Consider the following 21,829-nt stretch of genomic DNA (forward strand, 5'->3'; position numbering starts at 1 on the left):
ATTGGTCTCACCCGATATTCTTGAAATACTTGACTTTTGAATGAAACATTGCAGGTCTTGTGCGTAATTCTTGATTTGTCTTTCGCATCATATTTCTAAGAAGTAACTCTATAAATAAATTTAAAAAAAAACAAAAACAAAAACAACGCTTCCCGGCCACAAGCTGTAGACCGAGTGCAGAATCTTTGTGATGATACTTTTCAAACGTGCATACCTATAGAAATAAATCCAATTCAATAAAGGATTTATTTAAAAAAAAAAACTGATGATTTCTACTGTGACTACTGTGACTACTGTGACTTAATCCAGGCATCTTTCCAATGTGGTAAAGATCCAGATCAGCCCTGGGACCTGGTAGCCTAATTAAACTACCTCAAGGTTTTGCCAAAGCCCAGAGAAGGAAAGCTTCATGAGAATAACAAGAAAATTCCGAAGGGATTCTCTCAACGGAACTTTGAGAAGAATTTCAAAGGAATTCTGAGTAAAATACTTTCCGAATTCTAAATAGCCTGCCCAGAAATTTCTGTGAAACATTCGAAGTGAAAGTTAAGAAAAGCTAGGGAGATATATTGAATCAATTGGTTTACGAGAATTGAGGAAAATCTTGAACAATCTTGGACTTAACAAATGTTTGAAACTTTGCCACGTGTCTATTTATTTTAAATCTCAGACTTGATTTTTAGAATTCTGAGCATGGAGAATTGTTCCAGATTAATTTAAATATTCGAGATATCGGACTTAGATTTTTATTATAACAGAAACTAATTAACATAGGCATTAACAAATATATTCCAAAGCTTCAAACAAATTCCCGGTGATTCTCCCGGTTCTCCCGGTTTTTCCCGGTTCTATGGCCAGACGGATTTTTTAAATTGTCGGAATCTTTGGGAGATTTATATACATTAAGATCAAGATTAAGCATACCATAAAAATACTAAAACGTTTCAAAATGATCAGTATTTTGATGTAGTTTATGGTTTATTTTTAAGTTTATTTTTATTTGCATAGATATAATTAACTACCCCATTTCCGGCCTATTAAGCACAACACGAACTTACTCTTTCTTAATCTAGTGCAGTTTAGCACCAAACGAATTGTTATTATTACTGATGGCTTTCAAATTTATTTACCTTTCCGTATGTACCGTAAGATTTGATAAAGAGAAACCAATCGTTGAGATATTGTCATAAGTTTAACACTGCTTCTTGACGCCAATTTCGGCCTACGGATTCTAAACTCGGCCTAACGCATTGAAACGCCATTGAAACGCCAATGAATTCATTTCGGCCTATCGGATGAAGATTAAAATGAATTCGGTCGAAGCGCTTCTTTTGTTGTTGGGAATAATGGGTGCAAACCTTCATATCACGCGTTCTCATTGACTTCGTTCCGTAGCTTATTAACTACAGTATCGTACCAAACACATAATTGACTTGTTAACTCTGAAATCATGGATTTATTTGAAGTTTTCTGCTCGATAGGCCCAAAATGGGCGATTAGGCCCAAGTAGTTCTCTACCCTTTATGGCAAAATCTATGCCCCTTGAATCGAAATAAATTTGGTAAAGAACTAATAAAAATTAAAATTAAGATAGGGTCAATGATCCTCTACATTAGGGCTAATAACTTTCTTAATCCTTCTTTAATAAACATTAAAGTTTATCCCTAAAATGATGATTATAATCAAAGATGGCTTTAAATAAAAAAAAACGGAGATAATGCACTATTATGGTGTGTTCCAATTTTGGCGTACTGAATCCCCATATTCCATAATTGGAACACACCATAATAGAAACGCATAACCATAGCTGATAAGTCTACCCTATATGAACAATTCCAGCCAAAAATTGTGTATGGAAAGGGCAACCACTTGAATGAAAAGTAATTTTCGCCCATAATCCACCGAAACCTTTGCCCTACCCATTGCCAAGGTTCGTTCCCCTTAAACACCCCAAAAGTCAAGCTCAACGATTAACTTAATTGACATCACAAACCAAACGAACTAACCGAAGAGGTGGCAGTGTGGGAGTCGGAAGAAGCTTTGCCTGTTGCCATCATGAGGAAATTCCATCAATCTCCGATAGCTAGCTACACCGACCTCTAACAGGCTCATTTCGCTCAAAAGGCTCCTGTTGCTTTTCGGTTTTCACCGGTATAGATAGTTTGCTGCTGAATCACTTCAACCTCGCATCGCTCAAGTCATAGGCCCAAGGCACACACCCTTCCGTGAAAAGTTCTAATAATTGGGGAAACACGGGCAAGGCCGAACAATGGCTAATATTACACGCTAGACCGGTTGTTGTGGTTTGCTTTCCGATGCGAACCGACCGGGTTCGGTCAAGGTTGCCCACTGAAATTTTTCCACGAGGTTGGCGGGGTATTTCATATCGCCGTTATCACAGCATCCGATTCGAGCGAAACAATCTGTGTTGTGGGTTGAATGTAGTTATTTTTAATATTCACCAGTGAATCCAACTGTTCTATTGATGGATGGAATTCCGTCCAACAACCTACTGTGGAAAGTTTTACCCAGCTTGCCCAGCGAGTAACGAACCAGTTGGCAATCTAAAAATATAATTTCCATGAACAATACTTACATCGCCTTCGATCTTTCCACAACATTTCTTCAGTGTTTGCTCAACTCTTGATAAATGGTGACAAATTTCTTCACCCGGTGCCTGTAAATGACCAATGCAAACCGGACTGAAATGCTGAAAATTTTCCAACACGAGCCGAAAAATGTAACAATCACCTCATTGCTTGAATCTTGCTCCTGACCGGCTTGAACTTGAGCTCGCAGCCCTTCGCTGACAGGGTCGATGGACGATCTTGGTTCGCCATTAGCAGCACCGGTTCTGATTACCTGAAGCATTAAAACAACAAATCAGATCAAAAGCATCCTCGAAACAAAAGCTAAATGCTTTCGAAAGAAATTGTCTGATTTATCAAAGGGAATCCGAAGGGGATTAATTCCTCCCATGTTGATTCATGGTCGTGATTAGACCCGTCATTTGCAGAGAACTTGAGGGGAAACTGATTGCTTCCCCCGTCCGTCTTGCCAAAGAGCCCCCTGCCATAAAACCATCCTGTTGTCGGTATTGGACTAGTCATCATGATCATCACCATCACCGTCCAGCGCCAGCAGACAAACCACAGTTAAATCACCCGCGCTTCACGCTCCACCAAGCCAGAACCGACCACCGTTCGTTCTCGAGTGTCGATGGCCGCGGAAGATAAATTAGGCCCACAATTTAAAGCCGTCAATATTATTATTTAGAAGCAGGAACAGCAACACCAGCACGCTTTGAAGCCTGCAAAAAAGGTGAAATAACCATTTCGGTGAGAGTCAGACATTCTCACATTTTACCAGAAAAGGTAGGCAACGGAATGTGCGGAGATTTAATCGATTTAGAGATTTTGCACCTTCCGGAGCGCCAGCCTTTGGAGGGGCACGAGAGTCATCAGACACGCGGAACGGAAGGGCATCCGGATGGAACAAATTTGTGAAATGTTTGCACCGGAATTCCATTAACTTTTAGACGACTTCCTGAGAATAATTCAAGGATGACTTTTCAAAAGGACGTATCTGCTATTGAAAAGAAAGATGCAAACGTCAATTTGTCGAAACTCTTAACCCTTCCACGCAAACATTACATTTTATGCATCTGTGGGGGCGTGTTGCTTGTGCTTGATGAGGCTTTGTAGATAGACCGTTCAGGAAGGCAAAGTTTGCTCACCGGAGTCTGTTGCACTGGTTTATGGTGCATTGGAGAGTAGCACGAAGAGAACAATGAATGAATTTCATTTTAACGAGAGTAGAAGTATGCAGAGCAGGTTCTTCAGTGGTATCATTTAAATTATTTCAACTTCGATAAATGCTCTTGAAAATTACTTAAACTCGAGCCAACAATTATGTGACACATGATTTTTTAGACTTTAAGAAATTATATTTTTGAATAGAGACTACTCCGCCACCACACAAGTCCTTTGTGTTCTTGAACGATCAGGGTTTTTAATTTATAATCTTATAGATTTATCAATAAGTGTGTTGATTTGTGTAATTTTCAATTCAGAGAAAATTAGCTATTCAATTGACAACCGAAGCATGCTTTTAAAGCAATGCTAATTTTTTTTTCTGGATTAGCAATATTGAAACTGAGCAGTTCCAGGCCAATTAGCGGAAAAATAAACAACAGCTCAGAACTCCATGAAACTAACCAAATGTTTGCTAGAATCCACCAATCAATAAATCATAGCACGAAAACGGCTCATCTAATCTAAATTAAATGTGAGACAAAGAGACGAACCAGCTAAAGGCTGAAAGACTCTATAATAAATCAAAAGAAGAAAGAAGAAGAAGATGTGAGACACAGTTGTAGGAAAGTGGTTTGCCTTTTCAGAAAAATACACACTGAAAAAAAATCGCATATTCAATTTCATTTCAAAGCTAAGATTGTCCTTCATAATCGTATGAAGGACAAGGATCGTAGGAAGGAAGGATCGTACAACCGCTTCCATCCGCTTTCGAAACAATCATAAATTGATGAGTTCAGCACAAACAATCTCGCATTTCAGCCTATGCTTCCCATTCATCGCAGTGCGTCATACCAGTCGATAGTGTTGACTGTTATTATTTTGTACTCCACACAAACCGATGGAATAAAAGTGCAAAACAAAAACGTCCCTTATCACCATTGGCCCCCAAAGGATTCGTAACCGTAAAGTGTTTGTGTGCGTGTGTGTATCAGTTTTCAATGAGATCATATTTTTCTTCCTCAACCCCGAAGTTGACGACCCGTAATTTATGTTCCATGGCGCTGATAACGGAGGCAAGCAAAGCAGCGTTTGCTTATTTACAGTGGCACAAGTTTATAGGATTTTCTCCAAAGCAGATTACAGCAAATATTTTCTTGGAGATTTTGATATCTGACAGTGATAGATAAACGCTACCGCGCTCGCAGATTTCCGTATGACTTCACAGATGAGATATTTTTCATCATCGCGAACACGTATATCAAATATGGAATAATTTAGCATAAATTGTCGTTCAGATTATTCCGGTGTGCACACATGCCTGCCAGAGTATATTTAGCAGCAATGCTCATTGAGCAGCAGTAGCTGCGGCAGGAACGGAGTAGCAGGTTGCAAATCATTAGCTTGCTTATCCACACAATCGCGCGCATCGCATCAGAATTTTCAACGACTGCCACCGTCGTCCAGAGCGGGGTTGCATCTCAAATCAGAATTCCCACCCACATGAAGGAACGACTCAAAGTGGCTCGCTTGTACGGTGCCAATTGAAACATCGGCAGGCGAAAGAATTCGAGGCACAAGTGCATTCAACAGCTGCCTTCTAATGAACGACGACGACGACGACGATGCTGCTCATTTGTGTTTGAATTATGACCGGATCATAAATTACGTACAACCATCATCACCGACACAAGACATCGGCCAAACACGGACGGCTGTAATGCAGTGTAGCGTCAAACAGGGGAAACAACTAGCGAATCAGGGTTAATAACTTCTTGCAAATGGTCGAAAAATATGTTAATTAACGAAACCCTAAAAAGAAACAAAGTCTCAGTTGCAATAGGTGTAGCAATGAAACCGCAACTCCTCGCTTTTTAATGCTTCAAGCTTAATTGATTCCATCAGCGAACGAGGTGCCTTCCTTACATTGTGGCCAAGGTTGGATTCCTACTTTGTGTCCTCGCGTCTACACATGTATGTATGCATGCAAACACGTGTGTGACGTCCGGCCATTAGAGCATATTGTTGTGTGTCCCCGATTGATTTACCCAAGGGAAATGATGGACAAGAAATCGTTACAAGTTCGTTGTCACCACCGCACACCGGCTGGATGGGCGCAAAACTGGCCTATAGCCATACAATCGTGGAAATACACATGCACACACAACGGAAACGTTGGTAGCGTTACGCACCGATGACGACAACGACAACGACATGGTGACGGAGGAGCGTTTCGTTTGCATATGCTATTAATTATCACCTGGCGTATGTATGGAAAGTGGCCAATTTCAGTCGGAAGTCTTTCAGTTTCAGCCAAAAATGGAAGCATATTAGCATTCCGACTAACTGTTTGTTGGGATGAGAGTTTTTTTTTTCGCTGAAATTCGAGAAACTGGTGTGTGAATTCGTTTAGTGAATAAATGCTTTGCAGTTTCTGTAGCTCTTAGCTTACATTGGCTTTTTTTAGCAGGGCGATAACGATGAATCATGATTGAAGTCATAGAAGAGAAAACGCTTCTGCCAAAACTTTCGCTGTAGGCCTATGTTTATATAAACGTCCAGAGAATTAGTCATTAACTGATAAAGAAACTGATGATCTTCTGACATGATCATTCATCTGATGAAGATGCAGTAAACATTGGAGTACTTGCCGCGATGAACAGGGCATCTAAATTCAATCCAATATTTCGTAGTACAAGAAACAAAGATGCCCGTGTTTCTTATTCTTATTGCATCAAAGTAGACTCCTGCAGTGAAAATAATCCCAAAGATTTGTTTTCTCTCAGGTAAGAAATAAATATGTTCTAGTTGACAAATGGTTTATTACTTTACTTAGTTAAAAAAAATCACTGTCCATACTGCACAAGGGTTGAGATATATATATGACATCACATAATAATAACCACAGGTGTCAAATGAATCCAATAAATGGAAGACATTGTCAATGTGATAGTTGAACTTAAGTTTGTCATCAATAATCACGCCAATAGTCTCATCATCAATTACAACAGAGACGTTCTCATTTATTAGATTCCGTGAAATTACCATAAATTTAGTTTTACTTGTATTCAATTTCAACTGCTTATACTTCAACCATCTACTTAGAGAACGCAAATCTTCATTCAAGTGTAAAACGGCATAATCAAAATCCTTAGCTACAATTAATAACACAGTATCATCTGCAAAACTGATTATTGTCGCAAAATCGTAAAACACGTCGCAAGTCATTAATATACATAATAAATAACAGGGGCCCTAATACACTTCCCTGGGGCACTCCAAGGTTATTCCCCACGGGACTGGAAACAGAATCATTAAAACAGTCCGTTGAGTTCTGTCAGACAAATAGCTTTCAAACCATTTATATGCAGTACTCGTAATTCCAAAGCGCTTGATTGATCTTAACAATAAGGACCTAGAAATTGTTTCAAAAGCGCGTTTGGGATCCAAAAAAACAGCAACAATCGTATCTTTACACCTTAAGTTATTTTTCCACTTCGCTAATACCAAATTCAACGCGGTTCCACAAGAATGACCTTCCCAATATCCCCATTGTTCTGGTATCAACAAACTATTATTATTTTAAAAACTCCAACAGACTTTCGGAGGCGAACCAGCCTAAGGCTGAAAGCCTCCTAAATAAAGCTAAATTAATTAATTAATTAAACTCCAACAGCTGGCCTTTCACAACAAGTTCTAAATTTGTTCTAATGTGTGCAACGTATTGATGAGACGAAACTATTCGGCTTGAATCGTTCCAGCAACTTTTTGAATATGGACCACTAAGGATTCTTTCCAAATTTGTGGCACATTTCCAGTTTGCTATGATTCATTAATAAGGTCCAGCAATGACATGAAAGTAATCTTGAATAACTCCAGCATTAACATTATATACTCCAGCCGATTTTCGTAATGAAAAACAAATAATACTAAGTTCATCTAATGTAATTAGGTGAAAACCTTCAAATCTACAACTACTATTAACTGGCTGTTTTATTTCGTCAGGCTCATCGACCAATTCAATGGATTAATCAATGAAACACTGTCGACAAAATAATCATTAAATTTAGATGCAATTACTTGTTCTGACTGTTTTAATGTGCCAATAACAGTTATGGACCACGGTTTGCAGTTACTTGGTTTTAATAAAGATTTCAAAATTTTCCATAACTCTTTGCTGTTGTTTTGATGGTGATAAATCTTCCTTTGAACATATTCACAACGAGTTTTCTTGATCGATTGTAAATACCTCTTATTTACGCGCGATTGTGTACCTATTCCAATGATTGTCATGATTTGATCTACAAAACTTTTTGTACCATTTGTCCCTTTTCCGTTTAAGATGCAAAAGATCCAAATTGTACCAGCTGTTCGAGTTTTTCAATGAAACAAACTTTTGCTCAGCTAGTTGATTGGTACACGTTTTCAAAGCGTTATTAAGAACAGCTGTAGATTCATCTAAGTTACCAGCCGCGAATGGAAAATCCACGCTCCTCTCAAAAAGATTCGAAACAGCTTATTTCGAATATTTCCTCCAGCACTTCAATTTTACTAATTCATCATTGTTCTTTATATTATCTAATACATTAATCACTAAGGTCTCATGATCGGTTATTTTCAAATCAGTATCCGTAACTGAACAAATGCAATCAAAGTTGGAATAAAAGTGGTCAATTAACGTGCTACTGTGCCTGGAAATACGCGTAGATTCATCTACCGTTTGTTTTAAAATTGAAAACAAAATCAGCTAAACGCTTCAAATGATTCGAATTATAGTTATCACGCCAATTAATATTAAAATCACCAGCTAATATATTTAATTTACTAGAATCAAGGATTGTCTCGAGCCAGTTCCTTAAAACTTCAACAAAACGCTGGTCACTAGAATTGGGAGAATGATACAAAATACCATAGTTATCCATCTTCATGCCACGTACAACTGTAATGCCCAAGAACCAATAACTTCGTTGGCACGAAGGTTGAATTGAACTGATTTTTTGACTTAAATAGCAACACCGCCAGTGTGTCTAGAATATGATAAACAAGCAGCAACAATATATCCCGGAATACTATACTGATCAAAAACTTCAGTTTCTACAATATAAGTTTCAGATACGTAGTTTGTTGACAACCCCGCAATATTAAAATACAAAAAATCGAATTGATTCACATTCCTGGAACTTGGCTGCTATTAATTGAAACGCAAGCTGCTTTTCTTCTGACCAAAAAGTCTTTTATAGAGCAAACATTCAGAGCTAAAGTTCATTTTACGTTCTTTAGTCATTTTCAAACCATTAATACATTTCAATACTGTTGACGTACACTCCGACGTTTTGTGTTGGTGGCTGCACCTAGACCATCTCTCACAATTTTTGCAATTCATGCTCTTGTGGCCAAATTCTCCACATTTGAAGCATCTCAACACATTAATCGCGGAAACTATCGAACACCGATCAAACCCTACATTTATTTTTTCGCGCATAACAAACATTTATACGTATCGACATTGACTTCAATAACAACACTTAACTTGTTATAGGTGAAGTGTGGATTTTCAAACATGTTCACTACTTTTGCATAATTTATAGCGATGACTTCATTTTGACTTTATAAGTAGTCAATGAAGACATCAGACGAAAACTGATCGCTCATGCCCACTATTTTCAATCTTGGCACCGAAGTGGGAACAACAGCACTATATTTTTCACAATTTACAATACAATACAATTTTTCACATCATTTAGATTAGCTCCTGTTGCACACTCAACAATAAAAGAGCCATCTTTACCATTCCTAAAATTCCTGATTTTGTGTGTTTTGGATCTAGCTGTGTTTTTAAAAACTTACGAGTATCTTTGCAAGCTTGTTTGGACTCTTTTGGTTTAATCACAATGGCCGGACGGGTCTTACGATTACTCTGTTTGTTACTGTTACTGTTACTAATATTTGTACTTTTACATGCACGACTATGTCTTTTTACAACATCCGCAAAACTCGCATTTTCTTGAAAAACATCATCTTCATTATCAGTATTAATAATTACTAATTTAGTTCTAGATACACTGTTTTTCCGCAGTAATTTGATAAAAAAATGAGTTTTTCATATTGTCCAATTTCTCACAAATTAATTTTTCAATACCATTTACATTTCGGCTAATGTCTACCATCCCGCTCTTGAACGCGATGTCTATCTGAGCAGCAATGTGATCTCGCATGCCAGTGATCGAGTCCGAGAGTTGAAAGACATTCTTCATCTCTTCCTCTATCTTTTTGACGCGCTAGATCAGATCATTCTGCTCGTCACAGCTCTGATCTGATAGACAATTATCACACACTTGAACAGAATATTTGCATTGTCCGTGATGAGCTTTGCCTGAGTCTGCGTAAGTACATTTGCAATGAAATACACGAGAACACTTACCCACACAGATAACCGGCAAATCACTTTCCAAAATTGAAAAAAATATTGGTCATAAAAACTCTAAACTCTAAATTTAAAAACTTCACATCGTCTATTTTTATGCTGTTGGATCTAATAAACTTCAATCGTTCGTCATATTTTTACTTTTGTTATTTGTCTATAATGCAGGGCTGGTAGCGATCAATGTTGTCAACAATAGTGATTTTATTGACCATGTTGAAGAAATAAGTGACCAAATAGTGACTTATAGTTGTAAAAAAGTGACTGTAAAGTGACCTAAGGATAGAAATTTTGTCGTTCTGATGGCTTACTAAATGAATGTTTGATATTTTAGACTTATTCAATTAGATTCTCATAAACACTTAAATCTGTACGATAGGAACCTTTAAAGCGAAAGATTCAACAAAAAAGTTTATGACTAAACCTCCAAGCTTCTACTACCTGGAAACACCTGAAAAGCCGGCCATTCGCAGGTAATTTTATTTTTCCTGAAAATATCTGAAAATCTCAGGGAATCCTTATCATTATTCAGAAAATTTAATAATTTTCTTACTAAGAATACATTTTAAAATAAAAACATTTAATATTCCTAGTTATTTTCATTCACACATTGAACTTTATAGATCCAGAATATCTTCAGTAACAAATAGATTTTTAAAATTTAGGGGCTACAAATGATTTGTTTTGGTTCTAGAATATGCATATTTCCCACAAATTTTATAAATTCTGAACTGAAAAGCTATAATACTGCAAGAAATGTTCAAGAATCTGTAGTCAAATCCTTGCACAATTTTAAGACTCATGGAATTCCACGGAAGTTCTGGGAAAAAAACTCTATGAGAAAAACATCAACTGCAATCTGCTTTCATGGTAGTTCTGAGGAATTTTAGACTTTATGTGAAGCCTAAGCCCAAGATAGCAAACTCCAAGTGAATTTTCATGAGAAATCCCCGTTGAATATGGAATAAACTATTCTGAGGTCATCAGAACTACTTGAAAGTTCCCAAAATATTCCTGAAGTTAATTAAACTACCTTGAAGTTCGCAATACTTCACATCAATTTTTTAAACTTCTCTAAACTTTTTCGGACTTCCTAAAGTTTCGACAATTTTCCTAACGATCATGAATCTTCTCTAAAGTGTTAAAAATTCACTGAATTTCTCGAAACTTTTTAAAAATTTATGGTTTGAGGTTTTTTGTTTGTTTAGAGCTTTATTAGCGAGATCAATATCTTTCTCGAAGTTCTCGAAACTTCTCTTAAGTGTTTGCAGTTCTCCTGAAGTTTGTTGTACTACCATGATTTTTATTGAACTGTTCTAAAAATGTTTAAGCTTGCGTGAACTCCTAGACTTATGTGAAAAACTCACCAATTTTCTTAACATCTCTAAAGTTCTCTGAAAATCTGGGAACTTCTTGAAATTTTCCGCTAATTTAGTGAAACTAATAGAACTGAACTCCCCTGAAATTCCCTTTGTTTTTGGAGCTTTGCTAAACTTTTTGATATGCTCCCGAAATGTCCATAAAAGTTCCTGAAGTTCTCGGATATTCCCTTAAGTTCCATAGACTTTTATGAAGTTCTCGAAATGTTTCTGAAGATCTCTGTACTTCTGTGAAGTTTTCGAAGTTATTCTGAAATTTCAGGAACTTCTTTAAGCTTCTGTAGCGAAATAGCTAATATAGTTCTATGATTTTCACTGAAGTTCTCAAGGTTTGTCTGAAGTTCAAATTATCGAAACTCATTCATAACTTCAATAGTCTAACGTTTCCTGATGTTTTTAAAACTGCCCAAAAATTTTCTAAATTTCCTAAAAATTCTCTAGACTGCCCGGAATATCTTAGTATTTTTTTAAAGAACCCACTGAAATTGATTTAATTGCCTTCTACAAGTTCTACAATTTTGCTTAAGTTTTATAAAGTTTATAAAAGCTCACGGAACTTTGCCTTAAATCATTAATTTTTCCTGGAAAGCCTGGACATCCCAGAAGTTTTCTATGCTTACCTTTATTTCTCTAATCAAATGTTCCGGTACATTTTGTGATATATATTTATAATTCCCCGAAGCTTCCAAAGTTTTCGGATCAATCATAGAATTCTCGGAATATTCCATAATTCTAAGGAACTCCTTGTAAGTCGCTGCAAATTTTTTTAAGTTAATGTGATTTTTCTGATGTTATCTGATCGTCCTCGAAGTACTCGGAACTTCACTAAATATAATGAAACAATCTAAAAATATCTAAATTTCTTAGAAGTTCTCTGGAGTTTCTTGAAAATATCGGTTCTTGCTAAAAGCTCTCGCTTTTTTTTTAATTAATGTTTTTTTTTAAATTCTTTATTAAAGAGATTTTTAGCCTTAGGCTAGTTCATCTCTATTTTTAATTAATGAAACTTCGTTTATGTTCTCAAATCAACTTGGCTAAATTTTGGATTTTTATAGAACTTGAAATTTTCATGATCTCACCCTTGAAATACTCTCACATTTTCCGGATGTTCATATAATTTTTATTGCGTTTCAGAAATTTTCTGAGCAAACCGAAGTTTCTGAAAATTCCGGTTTCGACAATATCCTAGATTCTTTTGTTGAACTGTCCTTTGATTATCTGATCGGTCTTCATGTTCTCGAAGCTTCCCTAAAACTCTCAACTCTAATGAAGATCTCGGTTCTGCTCTAAAATAAATAGAATTCTGGAATTATCTGGATGTCTGTGGAGTTTCTGAAAAATTTCTGAAGTTTTCATAAATTTTCTGAAAGTCTCTGTACTAACTCTTTTGGAACATCTTATGGGTTCTCAGCACATCAAGGAACTATCCTGAATTTGTCTAAACTCACGCATATAGATTTTTAAATCAATTCAATAGTCTAGGCTAAAGTTTCGGAGACTTCCCCTTAAGATCTCTGGAATTCCAAAAAGATCTCTAGATCTAGCTTTTCTGAGATCAATAAAACTTCATTAATGTTTCCACATTTTTGTTAGTACGAAACGTAAAGACATTAAAAATGTTGTGATCTTAGACTTACTAAAATGAAGTGTTCAACTTCAACATTTAATGGATTTGATAGTAAAGCTGTTTTATTAAAACTGATTGTCATGTCTTAAAAACGTTTGCGTTTTAACGCATTTCATAAATAGAATTCTTATTATAAACTGGAATTGGAAAACTAAGAAAACTTTATTAAGCCAAATGAGTGGACACCCTGTAGATAGAGAAGAACGATTAAACGTAAAAAAACTCTATACAAGGGCGTCAACTTCGAATTGTTCAAAACATAGAACAACATGTAGGCCTATTCAGAAGAATGACCAATCTTGAAATAAATTCTCATTTAAAAAGGTTTGAAATAGTGACTTAATACAAGAAAAAGTGACTTTAGTTACTTGGCCTTAAAAAAGAGACTTTTAGTGACTGGCTTGAAAAAATGACCAAGTCACTCGAAAGTGACTCGTTACCAGCCTGATAATGACAAAAGCGGTTAATTATATACTTTCGTGTAATTTGTATCACTGGATGATTATTTCCAGTTATGTACTTTAATATTGAACCATTCGCACTTTATTGATATCAACCAATAGATTTCAAAACATTCAGATTACTAAATTTGATATCATGATATCAAAATAACAACCAATTTTTTTTCCTACCATAGTTATAATAACATATGCGTCGCGTGCCTCATTTGTTTACCTGTGCACTAAACTTTGTTTGTTATAGTTTACCACCACATATTAGTTTTTTGTTTTTTTTTTCAATACTTCATGAGCTCGAGGAACATATTCTCAATTAATATATTAATCACTACCTAACGTAACATTTGAAGGGCCTATCATCTTGTGTAAACAAAAATTGTATGGCCCTTTTCGCGCTAACCGAAATAAGAGGAATTGCAAAGCTTAACTAATTCCCGTTTTCATCACAAGGCTAATACCCCGTACAGACTATGGCGCTTTTGTTCGACGCAAGAAGCTCAGAGTTCACCCAAAGTGAGAGTAAGAGCGTGTGATAGAAAACTTCTCGATGAACATTTTAAATGGTCCTATCTGCTTTGATCGATTCTCTTCATCGACTTTCTCTTTTCATAACCACTGCTATGCAAACATATTTCGCGATAATTCTACCAGATAGTTTGATAAAGGAGGTTCTTATCTAGCGTCCAAAACGTCAAATACAACAGGGAAAGGTTTTGCAGCTGAGTTACTGACGAAAGAGAAAGTCGATGAAGAGAATCGGCCAATGCAGATAGAACCTTTTGAAATGTTTGTCTAGAATTATAACTAGTGGTGAACATTCATAAACTTGCCACCCGCCACCAAAAAAGCTTGCTTTTAGGTGCACTATTTAACGAATTTTGTCATGGTAGTGATATCGACATGCTTAGAAATCAATGCATTATGAATTATGCAGACCATCCGAACTTAATTTAATCCTTTTTGAAGCAAACCAAGGTCGAAGATTTAATTGAGCCACACTATAAAATAGTGTATTCATATTCACTTGTGGTCTGGAGTAAAGAAGTACAACTATAATTTGACCATAAAATCTATAAAAATCTAATTGCATTTTTTTTATTATTTACACCTGCGTCGTGCACAGGTTGCACATGTGGACGCGACGCCACTGACATATTGATTACTTATTTTGATTATTATTAACGAAATTACTAATATCAAAACGCATACATCGATTTGTTATCAAGAACACATTATTTGTTATCTTTTTAATATCCTTCATATACGTACCATTTAGATCTCATTTTTGTTATGATTACTCGACCACACGGTAGGCAAAATATGTTTTCACGAACGCTTATATCAAAACATCAAATTTAGTTTTCATTTTGTTTTCATTCTCTGCTCGGGTAGCGTGTTCTGATGATAATTAAAAAGGAATACTAAGGAAAATTTAAAAAAAAAAACAAGGAAGCTCCTAGAAAAATATGAAAGTAACTGTATTCTGAGGATAATTTAAAAAAATGGAGGAGAAGAAATTTTGAAAAAAATTCAAAAGCGGATTCCAAGGTATTGTGAGGAGATACTTTGAATCAATTTTAATGTTTTTTCAAGCTCGCTATTGGGGAATTTTACAGTAAAAGATTAAATTAAGAAATGGTTTAATAAATCTTGAACTTCATTCGAAGCTCTTTGAGCATGAAAATGAGCGATCGCTCAGAGTGATCATCTGATCATACAGAAGCCATGCAGATCTTAAGATTCAACTCGAAACATACTTCTCCGCAGTCTACACTGAGTAACAACACTCATAATTCAGCTGCAATGCCAAGAAATCTAAGCTTCTTTGAGAAAATTCCATACGATCCTTTATGTAGTGCTTTATCAGTAGCCTACTCACCAAAAATCCTACTGAGCATTTCTCAAAAAGTTTTACCAATGAACCTACAGAATCAACTCCCAACGCTTCCAAGGTCCGAACAGATAAAGCACCTCACGAGAAAACAATGCAATGCACCGTCAAAATTCTCTGCCAGCAGTTTTGCAACAGTACCGAAAGAGAAAAACCTTGCCAATTTCCATCGTGCCAGCAAATTAGTGTTCCTCCGAAGCTCACGTATGCTCTATGGCGCTGTGCGGTGGTCGCAACTTTCCGGCCTTGTAGGGATTTCTGCCAGCCATGCCACGCGAAAAACTTCTATGTGTTGCGGTCGGTTATTCGGTCATGAGCTTCCATCAGCACAAAAGTGCGATAACCTTCTAGAGCACAGACATTAAGCGGAAAAAAAATAGACAAACCCAGCCAAGCCAAGCACTCGAACTTGATTCAGCTGTCTGCACGACGATCAAAGTTTCGGCGCTTGTTGATTCTGTTCTCTCCGCGTTTCATAGCTGTTTCGCTGGCGTGCGATACCGCAAGAGTAAGCAGTTTCTTGCACCTGCCCCGCCGGAATATGACAAACAGGTGATCAATGGATAGCCCAGTCAAACAAATTAATGAATCAAGCATCGCACCGGTTCCGGCTCCATCAACGACAGTCGTGTGTGTGTGGTCAGAGAAACGGAACATCACGCACCGACGCGGTGTAAGTTTGGGGCTTTGTGTCGGTTCCAACCAAGAAGAAGCAACAGACCAAGATATACTAACTAACTTTGATCGAAACAATAACCGCCCAGTCATGCTCATTTCTCGCTCTCAGTCTCGCGTGCCGTTCACACTTTGTTGAACTGTTGTGTGCGGCTGCGGCTGGCTATGATTGAGCTTTTGTATTTATTGCGATAGAGAGCCGTTGGTTCACGTGGCATACGAAGGAATTCTCAGCACACGATCTGCTTCTTTGTAAGCACGGAAGGTAGGGTCACCTTTGAGTTCTGTATCGAATTCGTTGTGTTGCATTACATCAACGCGCTCGTGTGTCGTAGGAAGGAAGTGGACGATTTTTCGATTCAACTACTCCACGAATCAATTATGAAAAAAGAAAAAAAAAACTTTGACGCCGCTGTCCTACTTTTGCACCATAGATAAACGAAGCAGACTCGTGAGCAATTATAATGCATCCTTCGCAAATCGACGACAATCATTCCGCACAATTCCATCAACGTAGAATTCCGCTCTCCACTTCGTTTGCATTGTTCGCTCATTCTGCATTTATCAAACAACTATAACAATGCGCACGGAGAAGCACACGTGCACTTTGCATTCCCTTTCCGTCCGATAATAATCTCGAGCTGTGAGTCGGGAGTCTATATCGGGGCGTTCGAGTCACTTCTTGCTGTCAATCACCACATAGAAAAGTTGGTGTGCCAAGTTGAGGACGAGTTCGACGAGAAAAGTGTCCACTTGGAGATAGGCCGAAGCCCGAAGAACGATTAAACCTAGAGAGAACACTTACGCCATCGGATAGCACTTGCTTCCCGGGAGTATCCTTGATGAATTTGCCTGAAATTGAACAAAAGAAAATTGAAACAAATTAGTGAAATTAGGCAAACCAAACGTAAAATCGCGGAGAAAGCGTCTAGTGATTTATGTTCTATAGGCGAGGAGGAATGGGGAAAAACGAATACGGAGATGGACTGCGAATTATTTGCATTTTTTACGAACATTTGTTTGCTGTCGCTGACTCTATATCGTTTTGAAAAGGAATAAAAAAAATGAAAGTCGAAACAGCTGCCGGTTGCCGGAATCAAATTGGAATTTCTCGAAACCAGTTAGGTTCCAGTCCAAACTGGACGTTGTCAAAGGTACGTCTGTTGCGTTGTTCGGCCGAAATTGAAGCTTTTGGGGAGTTTCCTATCAGCCCCATTTATCTCTGTAGCTTGGTTCTTCTTCGAATGATTAGATTGTTTTGTTGTTGTTCGAATGTCTGTTTTCTTGGGGCGGTTATTCTAGAGCAGAGATTGGAAACAATTGCCTTCCTATGAAATCATTGGCAGTCGAATGGGGATGAATTTGCTGAAAACGTTGGAGTGACTTTTTACTTCACTCGCATTTGGTTGTAATCATTAAATTTAAAACCTGCATAACATTGCTTCACTGATAAACCTACCGACGTCATCGATGGGGAACATCGCGTCCGTAATTAATGTTCATCTATAATGAAGCAATCAGAGTTATTTACTGGTTCCAAAACGACTTCAGAAATTGGTCATCAATTATTGATAGGGCTTGCAAAACGTATTTTTTTTTTGGGAAATTTCCTAAGCGATATGATATGAAATGAATGGGAAATTCATGATGGTAAAAAATTCCGATACATTCGCAGACGAATATGTGCAATTTCCATGGTTTTGTCTTGTAATTGGATGACAAAATCCACGGGGCTGTTGTTCGCAAGCCAAGAAGCGAACTTTTGATCTGATGCTGTCCATGAAGTTCAGCAAACACTCCTTCGATTTTACGATCGAATCCGCAGCCCTAAAGAAGCCAATGCCCAAAAAGTTTCGATTGACCGGACACCCGGACAGTTCAGAAGACTCCTCTCTTTGGGCACGTATTGCACTGCGTTTGCTTTGAACCAAGCTATCGTAACTTTCGAGTAGTGTTGGCGAAAGCTTGAGCGATCATCCGGTCTACAAGTCCCAGTCTTCGACAAGGTTTATCCTGGAGGTTAATCTTTTTTTGTAGTTGAAGAAGAGATGAACTAGGCTATGGCTAAAAATCTCTTAAATAAAGATTTAAAAAAAAAATGTAGTTGAAGTGCTAATTTCAAATAACAGGCTAAAGTGGTAATGTTTATACGATAGATGAGGAGATGAAAGTATAGAGTTGATAGTTCCGTTATAAAGGGTGATACGGTCAAAATTTGGTCAAGGGAAAACGCGTGTAAATCGGTGAAATCGTTTATTTAAAAAATCAAATTAAATTTCTTTTTCAAGTTCAATTAGTATAAAATTCAGGAAAAATATTCAGTTAGGCTTCCGCTTTTCCAAATCCGAATTGCCGGGCCTTACGCTTGACCCCTGCCATCAGATTTTGTACAGCCACCTTGTCCACCTTCTTCGCCGCAGAAAGCCAGTTTGCCTTGAACTGCTGCTCGCCCTTAGCAGTTTTTTTTTGGTCTTCTTTAGGTTCCGCTTGACAATAGCCCAGTATTTCTCAATTGGGCGGAGCTCTGGCGTGTTGGGAGGGTTCTTGTCCTTGGGAACCACCTGCACGTTGTTGGCGGCGTACCACTCCATGGCCTTTTTACCGTAATGGCAAGATGCCAAATCCGGCCAAAACAGTACGGAACAACCGTGTTTCTTCAGGAAAGGCAGCAGACGTTTATTCAAACACTCTTTCACGTAAATTTCTTGGTTGACAGTCCCGGAAGCTATGAAAATGCTGCTTTTCAAGCCACAGGTACAGATGGCTTGCCAAACCAGATATTTCTTTGCGAACTTTGACAGTTTCATGTGCTTGAAAACATCTGCTACCTTTCCCCTTCCTTTTGCCGTATAAAACTCCTGTCCCGGAAGCTGCTTGTAGTCGGCTTTGACGTAGGTTTCGTCGTCCATTACCACGCAGTCAAACTTCGTCAGCATCGTCGTGTACAGCCTCCGGATCGCGCTTTGGCCGTCGTATTTTGTTTATCATCGCGATTTGGAGTCACTACCTTCTTGTAAGTCGATAGTCCGGCTCGTTTTTTGGCTCGATGCACGGTTGTAGACGATACACCCAGCTTATTTGCGGCATCTCGGAGAGAGAGGTTAGGGTTTCGCTTGAAACTACCGGCAACTCTCTTTGTCGTCTCAGCGGCTTCCGGTTTTCGATTTCCCCCCGATCCAGACTTCCTGGCTGTCGACAAACGTTCCCCAAACACTTTAATTACATTTGTAACGGTTGATTTGGCAACTTTTAGCGATTTTGCCAACTTTGCGTGCGAGTAGCTCGGATTTTCGCGATGCGCGAGCAAAATTTTGATACGCTGCTCTTCTTGCTTGAACGGCATTTTGACAACTGAAGAGTGAATTCCAATATCAAAATAGGAGCAACATTCTACACACACACACCTTCAAAATGAGGGGTGTTCAGGTTTTTTAAATGCAAAATTGAAAGAAATACGTCAAGTTGATATTGACCAAATTTTGACCGTATCACCCTTTAGTACGGCAGTTTGTAAATTGTATATAGAGAGTAGAAAGCGAGCAAGGACAACTTTTTAGGAAGGTACAAATCGGTTTGATCATCTCTCTTTGCCAAACTCTCCCGTTGGAGAGGGATGGTGAGGACTATCCCCCCCCCTTCGCCTCTACTGCCAAAAAGAGATGATCACCGACTCGCTCATATACCGACGATGTGTTTGAAACAGTTTTATCGATTTTTACCGCAGTCAAGTTGTTGTCTGAAGAAAGGCATTGATTGATTTGTTTTCCGTCGATCTTGTTTTCCGTACTGAGTATACGACCAATGAGAACGACCCAAATTTGAGTTTAATTTACTCATAATTCATATAAAGTGCAGAAACTTAGCGAAGAGTAAATTTCCCTCATGTATTTCCAGGATTTTCCAAGTTCGTCAGTGCAACCTAGCTACCAAATGAAGGTTCGGACACTGCTCTGATTTCCCGAGTAACACACACACATCGATAAACATCTGCTAAACGTCATATTAGAGCACACCAATGGCATTTTGAGGAAAATATGGAAAACTGAGTATCAAATTTTAGGACTTGAGAAAATTACCAATGCTCATGAGGTTGAAAAATGTTCACATTCTCAGTCACAAAATTTAATATTTTTAATCAACGGATTTTCTCGATTGGATAGTTTTCCCGGATTGATAAAAATAGCTAGAAATCATGCTCCTAAACGAAATATGCATAAATTTTCCAGAAGATTCAGGGTTTTAATGATTAGAAAAATTTGTACAGGGTGACCTGTGAATTTTCATTTTGAAATTTTGGTTTTTTCTCGGTTCAAATTTAAAAAAATCCCAGATTGTAATATTCAGTAAAAAACGAAAGCATTAAATTTATTCTACCAAGCACAAATTTTCTATAATATTTGTGGGTAAACTATCTTCAATAGGAAAACTACAGGAATCATTTTTCAAATTCAACAAAATGACTCGCTTGATGTATTGGAAAATAAACCATTGATTTTTACGATGTTTTGATCGATTTCACTTCCGTTTTACAGCCATCCCACAATTATGGGTCAGCTAATAATAATTACGAATCTATCAGTCCAGCGTGTCAGTCAACTGGAAGTCATCGACAAATGTAGACTGATGGAATGAAATGTATCAAGTATCACGTTAAAGATATCTCAATTTCTTAATTAAATCTGTCATTCTTTATAATTCGATCTAATGACCCATTCAGCTCAATAATGTTCGACCTAGTGACCATAAGAATGACTCAGTTGCTCAGTAACTTCTCGGGATTTGCAAGCATAAGATTGAGACCTCTTAGAAAAGATTGCAGAAAAGAGCTGCAATAGTATCATTTAATTTTAGATAACTAATATTTTTAAGGTCACTAGGCCAAACGCTATTGAGCTGAATGGGTGATTAGACCAAAATTGAAGGATTCAATTAAAAAAATGTTTGCCGAATCTTTAACTTGATACAAATGAGATCGCTGGAAAATTGTTGGCGATATCGGAGTGAGAAAATGTTTGAACATTTCGTAGTCTACATTAAAAGAAATCTTTAAAAATGTCATTACGAAAATGTTCAAGATTCTGAAGCTTTGAGGTCTGCTTGTTTGATGAGAAATAGACCATGATATTTTTTATCAAATTTATAAAATATTCATAAAAACTTCCAAGTTTTTGATTATTAAAAAAACAATATTTCTTTTAAAATATGATATTGGGAAAAATACTCAAAAAGTGAAATATTAAAAAAACTTAAGTTAAGTTTTTAAGGCTCTGCAACTTGGAACAATTTTCAGGACTCCAGCAATAAAAAAAATCTATAGAATTATGTGGAGAATACCTATGGAGAATTTAAAAGACATTAAATTGTTAACTCAAGAAAAATGCAGAGAAGATTAACTACAAAATTCTAATAAACATCCGAAGGAAGTTCTGTATAAAGTTCCCAGGTAATTCTGAGATAATGTTCTAATGAATTCTGATGAGAATTCCAATGAGTTTATGAGGAGAAGAAAGAAAGTTCTGAATTGAATTGCTATTTAATTCTTAGCATAATTTCATGAATTGATAATTTTTCCCGTGACTACGGTTACCCAGAGGGCCATTTTCAAGCCACCTGGCAGCATAATACG

General features: G+C 37.3%; 1 protein-coding gene across 10 annotated transcripts in view; it reads right to left on the reverse strand.

The window, feature by feature from the left end:
• Positions 1 to 21,829, reverse strand: part of PIP5K59B (Phosphatidylinositol 4-phosphate 5-kinase 59B) — a 153,590-nt gene that overhangs the window by 125,232 nt on the left and 6,529 nt on the right. For all 10 annotated transcript variants that reach the window (XM_065224438.1, XM_065224435.1, XM_065224437.1 and 7 more), the window contains exon 2: positions 17,009 to 17,055. In XM_065224438.1, coding sequence (XP_065080510.1) covers positions 17,009 to 17,055 — 47 coding nt within the window. The remainder of the gene's footprint in view (positions 1 to 17,008; positions 17,056 to 21,829) is intronic.

Source organism: Ochlerotatus camptorhynchus, unplaced genomic scaffold, assembly GCF_037179485.1.
Source record: "Ochlerotatus camptorhynchus isolate MF236.1 unplaced genomic scaffold, CSIRO-AGI_Acam_v1.1 ptg000211l, whole genome shotgun sequence".
Taxonomy (NCBI): Eukaryota; Metazoa; Arthropoda; class Insecta; order Diptera; family Culicidae; genus Ochlerotatus; species Ochlerotatus camptorhynchus.